Source organism: Vipera ursinii (assembly GCF_947247035.1).
Source record: "Vipera ursinii genome assembly, chromosome: 3".
Taxonomy (NCBI): Eukaryota; Metazoa; Chordata; class Lepidosauria; order Squamata; family Viperidae; genus Vipera; species Vipera ursinii.
The window spans coordinates 13,888,289-13,900,932 of record NC_139516.1 but is presented as its reverse complement, the minus strand read 5'-3'; the positions used below and the strand labels follow the sequence as shown (position 1 = coordinate 13,900,932).

Below are 12,644 nucleotides of genomic sequence, written 5' to 3'. Positions count from 1 at the left end.
AGACATCTATCAACTCATTCATAAGATGGACACTCGTTTGATTAATGAAGTAAATGGATCCAAAATCCATAGGGGGGAAAAACCCATTCTCTTAGTCTTTTGGACCATTTAATAGTGGTTGAAATAGATTGGGGAATGCTGGTGTTCACTGAAACCTACTTCAAGAAACTTGGAGTAATCTGTCCAGCAACTTGGAGGCATAGGAGCATTTGCCATGGTATCATGATCCAAATTTTTTCAAAGCAGATTATGGTCTGATTCTTGTGTTGTAATCATACCAAAGCTACCACTGATAATCTTCAAATAACTAGACATGTTGTCTCCTGTGTAATGCTTCCTGGATATATCACATTCCAACTCCAATGGTTCCCAGCCACTATATGACATTTGTTATTTTCATAAGAGCCCATTGGACCCAGTATTTTGCACATGAGATTAATAAGCGTGTAGAATCTTCTTTGAGCCACACACTATTCTTCGTGATTTCATAGACATATCTGTACAGGTTTTTTGTACTAATATAGAAGTGGTTTGCCACTGTGGTTTTTTTTTTGTTCTTGTTTTTTTCAATTTCGCAATCTTGCCCATAGTTTAGTGGGTGTTTTGGTGGTGTCTCACCCAAATTTTGACTATGTCCAAATCTGGATAAGCTGTTTACACAGCAAAGGGAAAAGGATTGCTGGCAAGACCTGGCTTAAAAACAGTAACTGTGAGAGAGACCTTGGAGTCCTAGTGGACAATTACTTAACCATGAGCCAGCAGTGTGCAGCAGCAGCCAAAGAAGCTAATACAATCCTGGGTTGTATAAACAGAGGCATGGAATCAAGTTCACGCGAGGTATTAGTACCGCTTTATAAAACCCTAGTGAGACCACACCTGGAATACTGCAGCCAATTTTGGTCACCATATCACCAAAAAGATGTTGAGAGTTTAGAAAAAAATCAGAGAAGAGCTACTAAGATGGCCAAAGGCCTGGAGACTAAAACATACGAACAATGGCTACAGGACTTGGGTTTGGCTAGTCTAAAGAAAAGTAGTAGTAGAGGAGACATGATAGCACTCTTCCCGTATCTGAGGGGCTGCCACAAGGAAAAGGGGATCACGTTGTTCACCAGAGGATCAGAGGGAAGGATGAGAAACAATGGTTGGAAACTGATCAAAGAGAAGCAACCTGGAATTAAGGAGAAAGTTCCCTGACAGTGAGGACAATCAACCAGTGGAACAGCTTCCCCCCCCACACACACACACCAGAAATCATGAGCGCTCCATCACGAGATTTTAAAGAAGTGGCTAGACCAGGGGTCGGCAACCTAAAAAAGAAAAAGAGCCACTGGGAACCGGTTCCATCACAAATTAAAAAAAGAGGGAGCCGCGTGCGTGTGTCCATGCACGCGCATGCGCAAAAATGTTTTTTGCGCATGCGCGGACGCACGCGGCTGCCATTTTTTAAAAAATGAGATGGAACCGGTTCCCGGTTGCCCGATGGCGACGGCCCGTCTGCAAAGCTGCCGCTTTCAGCAGCTTTGCAGACGGGCCGTGGCAGCTTCCTCAAAGAGCGGCGCCCCTGCCCATTCCGAGAGGTGCGCGCGCACCTCTCCGAACGACCGGAGGTGCGCGCGTACCTCCGCGCGAATGGGCAGCGGTGCCGCTCTTTCAGGAAGCCCGCCGCGGCCCGTCTGTGAAGCTGCCAAAAGCGGCAGCTTAGCAGACGGGCCGCGGCAGCTTCCGCAAAGAGCGGCGCCCCTGCCCATTCCGAGAGGTGCGCGCGCACCTCTCCGAATGACCGGAGTTGCGCGCGCACCTCCCCAAACCTTTGGGGAGGTGCGCGCGTACCTCCGTGCGAAGGGGCAGCGGCGCCGCTCTTTGAGGAAGCTGCCGAAAGCGGCAGCTTCCTGAAAGAGCGGCACCGCTGCCCGTTCGCGCGGAGGTACGCGCGCACCTCCGGTCGTTCGGAGAGGTGCGCGCGCACCTCTCGGAATGGGCAGGGGCGCCGCTCTTTGCGGAAGCTGCCGCGGCCCGTCTGCTAAGCTGCCGCTTTCGGCAGCTTCACAGACGGGCCGCGGCGGGCTTCCTGAAAGAGCGGCACCGCTGCCCATTCGCGCGGAGGTACGCACGCACCTCCGGTCGTTCGGAGAGGTGCGCGCGCACCTCTCAGAATGGGCAGGGGCGCCGCTCTTTGCGGAAGCTGCCGCGGCCCATCTGCTAAGCTGCCGCTTTCGGCAGCTTCACAGACGGGCCGTGGCGGGCTTCCTGAAAGAGCGGCACCGCTGCCCATTCGCGCGGAGGTACGCGCGCACCTCTGGTCGTTCGGAGAGGTGCGCGCGCACCTCTCGGAATGGGCAGGGGCGCCGCTCTTTGAGGAAGCTGCCGCGGCCCGTCTGCTAAGCTGCCGCTTTCGGCAGCTTCACAGACGGGCCGCGGCGGGCTTCCTGAAAGAGCGGCACCGCTGCCCATTCGCGCGGAGGTACGCGCGCACCTCTCCAAAGGTTTGGGGAGGTGCGCGCGCACCTCCACCCATTCGGGGAGGTGCGCATGCACCTCTCCAAACGGGCGGTGCCACTCTCCATTTGGAGAGGTGCGCGCGCACCACTGCCCGTTGGAAGAGGTGCGCGCGCACCGGGCGGCTGGGAGCCGCAAGAGACGGCTCAAAGAGCCGCATGCGGCTCCGGAGCCGCAGGTTGCCGACCTGTGGGCTAGACAGTCACCTGTCTGAGATGGTATAGGTTCTCCTGCTTGAGCAGGGGGCTGGACTAGAAAACTTCCAAGGTCCCTTCCAGTTCTATTCTAAATTCTAAAAGGTTTTGCCAGAACTATTCTTTAATGTTATATTGCTGCAACCGATTAAAGTTTATTCCTCCCTCCCTCCCCCCTCTCTTCCCCCTCCCCTTTCTCTTACGCACAGTGGATATAAAAAGTCTACACATCCCTGTTAAATGCCAGATTTTTGAGATGTAACAAAAATCCAATCAAGATAAATCACTTCATAATTGGCAGATTCCCGAGGCAAGATGTGCCATGCTGGTAGGCTCCTACCCCAAAAATATTGTCATAAAATCAAAAGGAACTTCAACCAAGTGTTAGTTTAAAGGTGTGCGCACTTAAGCAACCATGTCATTTTACATTTTTATTGTTATTTTCCCCTAATTGTTTTTAATTTGTTTTTTCAGTTGAATTGTGCAGCCTATATGTTATGTTAAAGGTGGAAAAAGTTCTGAAGTGATTTGTCTTGGTCTGATTTTTTTTACATCTCAAATACCTGGCATTTTAACAGGTGTGTATAGACTTTTTATATCATGTGTTTGTGTATGCACGTTTGTAATTTCATAAGTTCTGCATAATTTCTCTTTCAGAGTTTAAATTCTTTGAGAGTAATGCAGGAGGTCTCCACACCATTCACAATATTATGAATCCAACCAGTATCCCCTGGAGCTTTATAAAAGGAAAAGAAAGGCATGATCTTGCACCAAGTACATATGGATCTTTTATGCTTCTCAGTGGCTATCTTTGCATAAAGACTTAGAATATTAGGAGAAAGCTAAGTGAAAACCACAGAAGCATTTAGATAATCGAATCTGACTCCCTGCTCTATGTTGGTATTCAAATAAAAGGACCATAACTCATCAGCTTCTGCTGGAACTCACACAGAGAAGGTTAGCCCAGCATCTCATTTCACAGTGGAACTGCTCTTAGGTTGCCAGGTTTTCTCCTGCTATCAAGTTGAATTCTGTCTCCTGCAAATTAAGAACACTGTTTTGTATCCTGAATTCTAGAGCGATAACAAACAGGTCTTGTTCTTCAGTGGGACATCCTTTCAGCTATTTCAAGAGAATTACATCGGTGTTCTTTTCTTAAGGAAAGCACCATTTTGACTCCATTCAAAGGACCTTCTAATCCTCTGATCATCTTCACCCTTCTTTGAACTTGTTCCAGTTTCTCTGAATTCGTACTGTTCAAAATGGGATATAGTACTCAAGGCATGGTCACAGCAGAAATATATATATTTTTGTTACGTTGCATTTATAACTGTATCCCACTACTGGCTCATATTCAGTTTGCAGCAACTATCATTCCAAAACCTTTTTCCATTTAGGGTAATTTTGATTTTCATTTCTGCCTTCTAGGTATGTCACTTGTGTAAGATTTTAATATCTCACTTATTTAAAATTGTCTTTTTATACTCTATATGTGTTCTCTCGTTCAAACCACTTTTAAATAATATATAAATGTGAAGAAGTAAAGGGTAAAAATCTAAACTTAACTTATATCTTACACATATAACTTCTTTCTGCTATTGACCAGAAAGACTATTAACCTTTGTCCTTTCATTTCTGCCCATAATAGCATCAGAAACTTAAGAATTTGCAAGCTGGTATATAATGCAGTTTGCTAAGGGGTTATTTATAAGTGGTGTTAACAAGGCTTTTCATACCCTGCTATTTAAAGCTGGAACTTAATATGCCTAACACTGTACAAGAAAACATTTGCTAGAGCATGGACAAATATAACAGTGTTAGTCTAGCCGAAAGAGCAGTACTCAGGACATGTAAATAGAGGATTCTATGAGTTTTTTTTAATTGAGAATTGGTACTTTTATTTTGTTTGTAAAGACTTTAGAAAGAGATGTGGATAATGAAATGACCAAGTTTAATATTAACTTCAAATTGTTTGTGGTGCTTCAAACAAAAGAGATCATAAAGAATTTTTAAAATAATTCAAGTTGGGAAATGGGCAGTGAAATGGCAACTGCAGTTCAAAGGAAGTGTAAAAGCATGTGCAGCTGGTACAAATATGTAAATTTCACATCTGGTAATGGAGTCTGAATTTGTAGATGGAGAGGAAAGATTGCTTAACAGATAGATTGACAGAAACATTTCATGTGTGCAGATGCCTTGTGGTGGAACTCCTTGGAAAAGGAATTGAAAATAAAACTGGTAGTTTTATAATCCATTCATGCAAATCGTGCTGTTATTGTGTTAAAAATACTGCATACAGTTCTGGTTACTGTACCTAAAACAAATACTATAGAACACGGGTGTCAAACTCTTGACATCACATGACATGTTGCGATGTAATGTGACTCTTTTCCTATTGACGGCAATGGGGTGGGCGCGGTTTTGGCATGACGCATCCAGCCCATGGGCCAGCAGTTTGACACCCCTGCTGTAGAATATCCTACAGTACTCTGTGAAGTGAATTACAAAGAAGACGTCTAAATCAGACATGTCAAACACAAGGCCAGGGGGCCAGATCCGGCCCACGAAGTGGTTTCATGTGGCCCGCGAAGCCATCCTGGAAACAGTGAGGGAACGGCCTCCACTGCCTTGGCCCTGGCCCAGAGACCCTCCTTCTGCCAGAGACCCTCAGATCTGTCCCACTCCTGCCCAGGCCCCCATAGGCACCCTTGATGCAAACGATGTAGAGCTGGCCACGCCCACCCAGTAGGCCATATGCACTCTAGCCACACCTACCCTGGCCATACCCACCCGGCCCCCTGAGGGCAACCGCAATGCTGATGCGGCCCTCAATGAAATTGAGTTTGACACCCCTGGTCTAAATGGTCAAATGATTGAAACAACTTAGCAATGAGATCACTTTTTTTCTTTCTGGCTGGTTGAGGTAGTAAAAGGCGATCTAGTGATAAGTAAAATTGTACAGATAAATTGCAACTTGAGATCATCCAGTTAAATGGTCATAGGTTTCTACCAGATGCAAAATAGTAATTATTTCCATAAAATATTTTTAATATAAGGGATTTGCGATTGAAGTGTGTACCAATGTGAATCCCTGCCTTACATTCAGGAATAATAGAAGTCCACTTTGGCCATTAATCTTTTATTTGTTTGTCTGACACCTTACGTACCAATTTGGCATGGTGATAAAATAGGATTTGTATGTGTTAAATACTACATGCATACCTTTGCATCGGTACATAAATTAGCAAATCTCTTCAACACCTGTTTGTAGGTTATATAGCAAATTTGCTACATTGCTGCTTCGTGTTTGAGATGCTGCTTAAATGTAGCATTAAAGATGCCACAATCTTAGTCTTGAGTCTCTTGTTGTTGTTGTTGTTGTTGTTAGCTGCGAAATCATGTCCGACCCATTGCGACCCTATGGACAACGTTCCTCCAGGCCTTCCTGTCCTCTACCATCTTCTGGAGTCCATTTAAGCTCACGCCTACTGCTTCAGTGACTCCATCCAGCCACCTCATTCTCTGTCGTCCCCTTCTTCTCTTGCCCTTAATCTTTCCCAGCATTAGGCTCTTCTCCAGTGAGTCCTTCCTTCTCATTAGGTGGCCAAAGTATTTGAGTTTTAGCTTTAGGATCTGGCCTTCTAAAGAGCAGTCAGGGTTGATCTCCTCTAGGACTGACCGGTTTGATCGCCTTGCAGTCCAAGGGACTCGCAGGAGTCTTCTCCAGCACCATAGTTCAAAGGCCTCAATTCTTTGGCGCTCAGCCTTTCTTATGGTCCAACTTTCACTGCCATACATTGCAACTGGGAAGACCATAGTCTTGACTATATGCACTTTTGATGACAGGGTGATGTCTCTGCTTTTTAGTGTGCTGTCTAGATTTGCCATGGCTTTCCTCCTCAGGAGCAAGCGTCTTTTAATTTCTTGGCTACAGTCCCCATCTGCAGTGATTTTGGAGCCCAGGAAAATAAAATCTATCACTACCTCCATTTCTTCCCCATCTATTTGCCAGAAATTGAGAGGGCCGGATGCCATGATTTTGGTTTTCTTAATGTTAAGTTTTAAGCCAACTTTTGTTTTGAATTCTTTTTTTAAAAAATGGTAGGATGAGATTTTGAAAATTTGACACTAGAGGGAACTAGAAAGAAGAAAGAAAAGTTACAGTTAAAGGAGAAGAGGACTTAAATTTGACTTACAGAATGAAGCCAATATTTCAATATTGAACATATTGAAGGATATTTTTGAACAATGACCCTGGAAGTTAATTTAAAGAGCATTTGCCGTTATAGATAGGTAGACGGTGTTTAAAAGATGTTATGAAAGAAAAACAAGTTTTACCTGAAAAGATTGAGGCTGATCTGAATGTGGCTTTAAAAATGTCAAGCTACAAGAATGATAGGAAGAAAGATGCTACACTGGATATACAAGAGAAACCAGCTGATGTCTTAATGAAAAGGGATAGGCAAATAACAAATCAAGAGAGTGACTGGATAATTTTCCTATATTGGATTTACAACAGAAACCTGCTTAAGCTTTGAAGAACATTGTGAGAAGAAACAAATAGGGGGTAACTTGCTCAATAGTAGTAACTGTGAGAGGGATCTCGGAGTCCTAGTGGACAATCACTTAAATATGTGCCATCAGTGTGCTGCAGCTGCCAAAAAAGCCAACATAGTGCTAGGCTGCATTAACAGAGGGATAGAATCAAGATCATGTGAAGTACTAATACCACTTTACAATGCCTTGGTAAGGCCACACTTGGAATATTGCATCCAGTTTTGGTCACCACAATGTAAAAAAGATGTTGAGACTCTAGAAAGAGTACAGAGAAGAGCAACAAAGATGATTAGGGGACTGGAGGCTAAAACATATAAGGAACGGCTGCTGGAATTGGGCATGTCTAGTTTAATGAAGAGAAGGATGAGGGGGGACATGATAGCAGTCTTCCAGTATCTCAGGGGTTGCCACAAAGAAGAGGGAGTCAAGCTATTCTCTAAAGCACCTGAAAGCAGGACAAGAAGCAACGGATGGAAACTAATCAAGGAAAGAAGCAACCTAGAACTAAGAAGAAACTTCCTGACAGTTAGAAAAATTAACCAGTGGAACAACTTGCCTCCAGAAGCTGTGAATGCTCCAACACTGGAAGTTTTTAAGAAGAGACTGGACAGCCATTTGTCCGAAATGGTATAGGGCCATGGTGGTGAACCTATGACACGGGTGGCACAGGTGGCACGCAGAGCCCCAGTCCCAGGCCTTCAGCTGGGTTTTATAAAACCTTTTCGCTTTAGGCCTCCGCCGCCATGTACAAAAAGTAAAAGGTTCAATCAAATCAATTTCAACTTCTTGTGGGGAAAAAAAAGTTCTCACAAAGTTGGAATTGATCGATTGAACTTTTTAGTCCCACCCAGTCTGCCATTACTACTGCAGCCACACCCACCCAATGGGCCATGCCCACCCAGCACCCAATGATAGATAAGTGGGTTTTGGGTTGCAGTTTCGGCACTCGGTCTCTAAAAGGTTCGCCATCACTGGTATAGGATTTCCTGCCTGAGCAGGGGGTTGGACTAGAAGACCTCCAAGGTCCCTTCCAACTTTATTAATATTATTAAATAAAAAATAAAAAGAAATCAAGATCTAAGACATTAGTTGAAAGTAGTAAAAATCAAGATTGTTAGAAGTAAAAGGAAGGAATATAAAATTGGTTTATTTCATCTGAGTTAAAATAGATGTGTTATTATCCCTGATAACCCTTAATGGACTTTTGCCGATCAGGACTGAAATGAGAAGACTTTTAAGAATTTGTTCACGGATAAGAGATGAGATATGGGAAGAAGACATTATTTGTTATATTTTAAGAGAAGGTGATAAGTTACTAAAATTGTTTATACTTGTGATGAAGGGGAGAGGTTTTTTTCATTACTGTGCTCTTATTTTTTTTTCTTACTATTTTTTTCCCTTTTCTGCATCTTTCATTTTTTAAATTCTTTAGTTTATATTAATTTTTATCTTTGCAATTGTAATTTTAATGAAATTATTATAATCTTTAATAAATTTACTATAATAAAAAAACAACTTGGGCAGATTACTCAACAATCTTAAAAGGTAGCTTCCAGGAAAGATAAAATGGAAGAGGTGAACAAAGCAAGACCACAAACACTATCTTAAGCCAGCAGTAGAAAAGTAGATAATAACACTGAGCCAAGCCAAACCTTTCCCTAATTTAGGGCTCTCAAGATATATTGTCTTTACCATTCCTTATAGGGTAAGCTTTCTGGGAATTAAGAGTCCCAACACCTTAGAGTACCATAGGTTGGATAAAGTATGGCTTAAGTGGGTTGTTCTACTCAGGCTTGTGTATTTTTGCATGTTGTATATACATTTATGTGAAGTTTGGAAAACCCTCCAAGTTGTGTTTATTCTGTCTCTTAGGTCCCTTTACAGATGTTGTGACCACAAATCTGAAACTTGGCAACTCTACAGATAAGAATGTCTGTTTCAAAGTGAAGACTACGGCTCCGCGCAGGTATTGTGTACGACCCAACAGTGGAATTATAGATGCTGGAACATCAATTAATGTCTCTGGTAAGATTATCCATTTTTTTGTTGTTGTTTCAGAAGTACACCTGCTTCCCCCCCCCCCAATCATTTTGGTTCTGAATACAGCTGGAAGAAAATAAACAGATGTTAAATGGCCTGTGTAACGCTGACATTTTGAACAACCCTATATATTCTGCAGAGTTTCTTTAAAAATTACAGAATTGTTTCAATGTCAACACGAAGTTATTTCTCCTGTTTTCCGATGGAATTATAATTGGAGGTGACTGAGCAAACAGCATAGCACAACCTCTGGTTTTGATACTTTCTTAGCCAGTTTCATTTGAAAAGAGTAGTCTGTTGAAAAATTGTCATGCAAGGACTGGTCATAAAACACTTTTCTGTGCTGTTGTAACTTCAAACAGTCATTAAAAGTCCCTCTTGCTCAGGGAAGGCCCGTGTTGCCAAATCAAGCTGGCCAGAGTGCTAGTTTTATAAGGAAATGGTTTTTGAACTGCTCCTTTTTATTGAGAGTGATTCTGAAGATGGCAGCTGGAAGGATGGCTGGGCAGAAATTTTCATCAGTGTCACCAGTTTAATTTTGCTTATTTCATCAGCGTGTGATCTTAACCTCTTGTACAACTTTCTTCCACAAAACATGTCTTCATTAGCATGTTTCCTTTTATCTTGCATGCCTATCTACCTTGAGCTCATAGATGAGACCTTAAAACTTGGAATGACAAAGCGTTTAACTAAAAGTAATGAATATGAAATATTTAAGAGCACCAACTGTTGAGTCTGCTGGATCACACTCATTACAAGCCAGGCTAGAAGATCATTCCTTTCTTTGTTTTAACAGCCTGATAGGAAAGGGTGGCCAGTGTTTGGCCTTGAGGGTGAGGGTGAGATTTCATAAATTGCCAGGAATGTCTTGTTACCTCCCTTCGGTCCTAAATCCATCTTCTAACTATAGATTTAGTACAAAAATGTCCCAGATAACTATGTTATCATTGTCTCAAGGGCTTGTCATAATAATGCAGAGCATGGTATCATTTCATAGATATTAAAAGAGGCCAATTGCTAAACAGCTTTTTTTTCCCCTGTAAAGGGACTATTCCTAAAAAGATATCCAGAGCACTTGTGCAGTGAATTGCTTTAAGTGAACTTTTTTGTATTTGTACTGTTGCTAATTGCCTAGTGGGAGGGAATGATGTGAGAGAATGATTTGAGTTTTAGAATTAAAGTGGAAATTCTGGCCAGTTTTTCTGACCTGCACTGATGATGTTACCTAATTTGGTAATGAAATGTCTGCAAGAAAACGATCAATCTTGGTGAGCCTCAAGGATCCCACAGTTTAACCCTGAGCTATAAATATTCTCTTCTGTTGGTTTCCTAACTGCAATTTGTATCATTACAAGCATAATTATATAAGATTTAAGCTTAGTGGGAAAATTACATGATTATGGTAACCTGTTCCCAGATTTTAAGAATTTTACACAACCTCATCTATTAACAAAGAGCTTGAGATCCATCTGTAATAGGGATAGCATTCCGGGTATCTGTGTTCACCACAGACAGCAACTATGGTAACTTGGTATTTGGACATTATAGTTAAAAGCACATCTATTCAATGTACAATGAAAGAGTGACGTTTTCCTTAATAAAATGCCATTTGCTAAAGAAAGAATTTCTGTCTTCAGTATTCTGAAGTTCCTTGCATAGTAGGGAACTCACTTTTTAAGAAATGGCTAAGTGTGTTCTGTAGGGCCTCATCAGCATTTCCTTGCCTGTTCATGTGATTCATCGCAGAACTGCTTAACTCAGCCATTTTTCTCCTTTCACAGTATTTTACTGTGCTGTTATTCCTATAATCATCTTTTCTCATTTTCCCCTAATGCACTGGCAGGGAAGGGTGGGGTCCTGCAGTCTGAAGCATTGACAAAGAATGGCAGAGACTGGGCAGAAGGTCAGTTTGGCTTCAGCTATAATGGATTTATTAGAATTTCCACCACAGGAAGAGAGGTTAAAGGAAGGGAAGATCAAGCCTAAGAGAGGAAGTATGTGATCAATTCACAAATACTTAAAAAAAGAGGGTTTGATAAGTTTGGGGTGCCAAAGAAAAACAGAGCGCAACTGGTATATATAAGAACACGTTACGGAATGGAAGAGTTCTGTTCACGGTGTCAACCGGCCAGTCCCACTTACAGAATAGATATTTACTCTTGTTCAACTTTCAGTGTTCACTCAATATCCTTGCATTAGCTGGGTGACCTTGAGACAGTTACTCTGTCTCAGCCCTAGGAAGGAAGCAATGGCAACCACTTCTTAAACAATTTTGCTCAGAAAACTACAGGGATTTGTCCAGACAGTCTCTGAGAATCAGACATGATTGAACATAAGGAAAAAAATGCTTTGTTCTTTGACCGAGACCAAAGTTCTTTATTGAATAGAGGCAGCTATGGATTTTACTTACTTTGAAATTTTCACTTGTTTTATTCTTTCTACTGTTAATCGATTGGGTCTTGTTCAGAATTTGAGTTTACCTTTACTTAAGGGTTAGTTGTTTTGGAATATTTAACAAGAACATTTAAAAGTCTTTTCAAAATCTGTTCTTTAATCGAGTATTTATCCTCTAAGCTAGGAAATTTTAGCCAAGGGAAATTACAGTATTCACAAGCATTGTGACAGAGGCCACCTCTGGCTCTAGCTTTCAAGCTGCATTCTAGGCCTTGAGGTTTGACTTCAACATTGCTAAAGTGGCCACAGTGCAACTCCCAGAGCATATGTGCGAGTGAGCCTTGCCGCCTTGGAGGTGTCCCTGGGGATTGCTGTAAAATCACAGAAGATATGAGTCACCACTGGTGTTTTCCAAACCTGTAAAGTTGATAGTACGTCTCAGGTTCATTCAGAATAGAAGTCTGAGCTCAGGTTGTAATGGTAAAAAACTGACTTCTGTATTAAGTTGACTATGAGTTTATAGAAATATCTGCACTCTTCAAAACTTTCTCTGCCCTGCAAACTTCTTATCTAGTTCTTCTCTCTTCCCTTCTCCCCTTTCTGCCCACACTGAAGTAGGCCTTTGAAATCTTTCTTTCATTCTTAGCAGTAATTTAATTTTGCAGTCCACAATAGGAACAGAAACTGTTATCTTTCTGTTCCCTCATTAGAAAAAAAATAGGAATTTCACCATCATATACCCCAAGGACGAACCTATCTGTATTTTGGAACACATAAACACTAAAACCCAGTGTAAGATTATCTTGGCAGAAATATGCAAAAATAAAAATCTAAGCAAAATGACAAATATTTTTTAACATTTGGAAGTAGCTCAGACAGATGCCTCCCGAATTCACTGAATTGTAAAAAAAGAGCTCTTCTCAGCAAGGATGAGGATAGAGACCTCTCATTCATCACACC

The 12,644-nt window shown here is 42.0% G+C and overlaps 1 protein-coding gene across 3 annotated transcripts in view; it reads left to right on the top strand.

The window, feature by feature from the left end:
- The window catches only part of VAPB (VAMP associated protein B and C), a 49,425-nt gene that overhangs the window by 25,103 nt on the left and 11,678 nt on the right, over window positions 1-12,644 (top strand). For all 3 annotated transcript variants that reach the window (XM_083360364.1, XM_083360365.1, XM_083360366.1), the window contains one exon: window positions 9,123-9,275. In XM_083360364.1, the coding sequence (XP_083216490.1) occupies window positions 9,123-9,275 (153 nt within the window). The remainder of the gene's footprint in view (window positions 1-9,122; window positions 9,276-12,644) is intronic.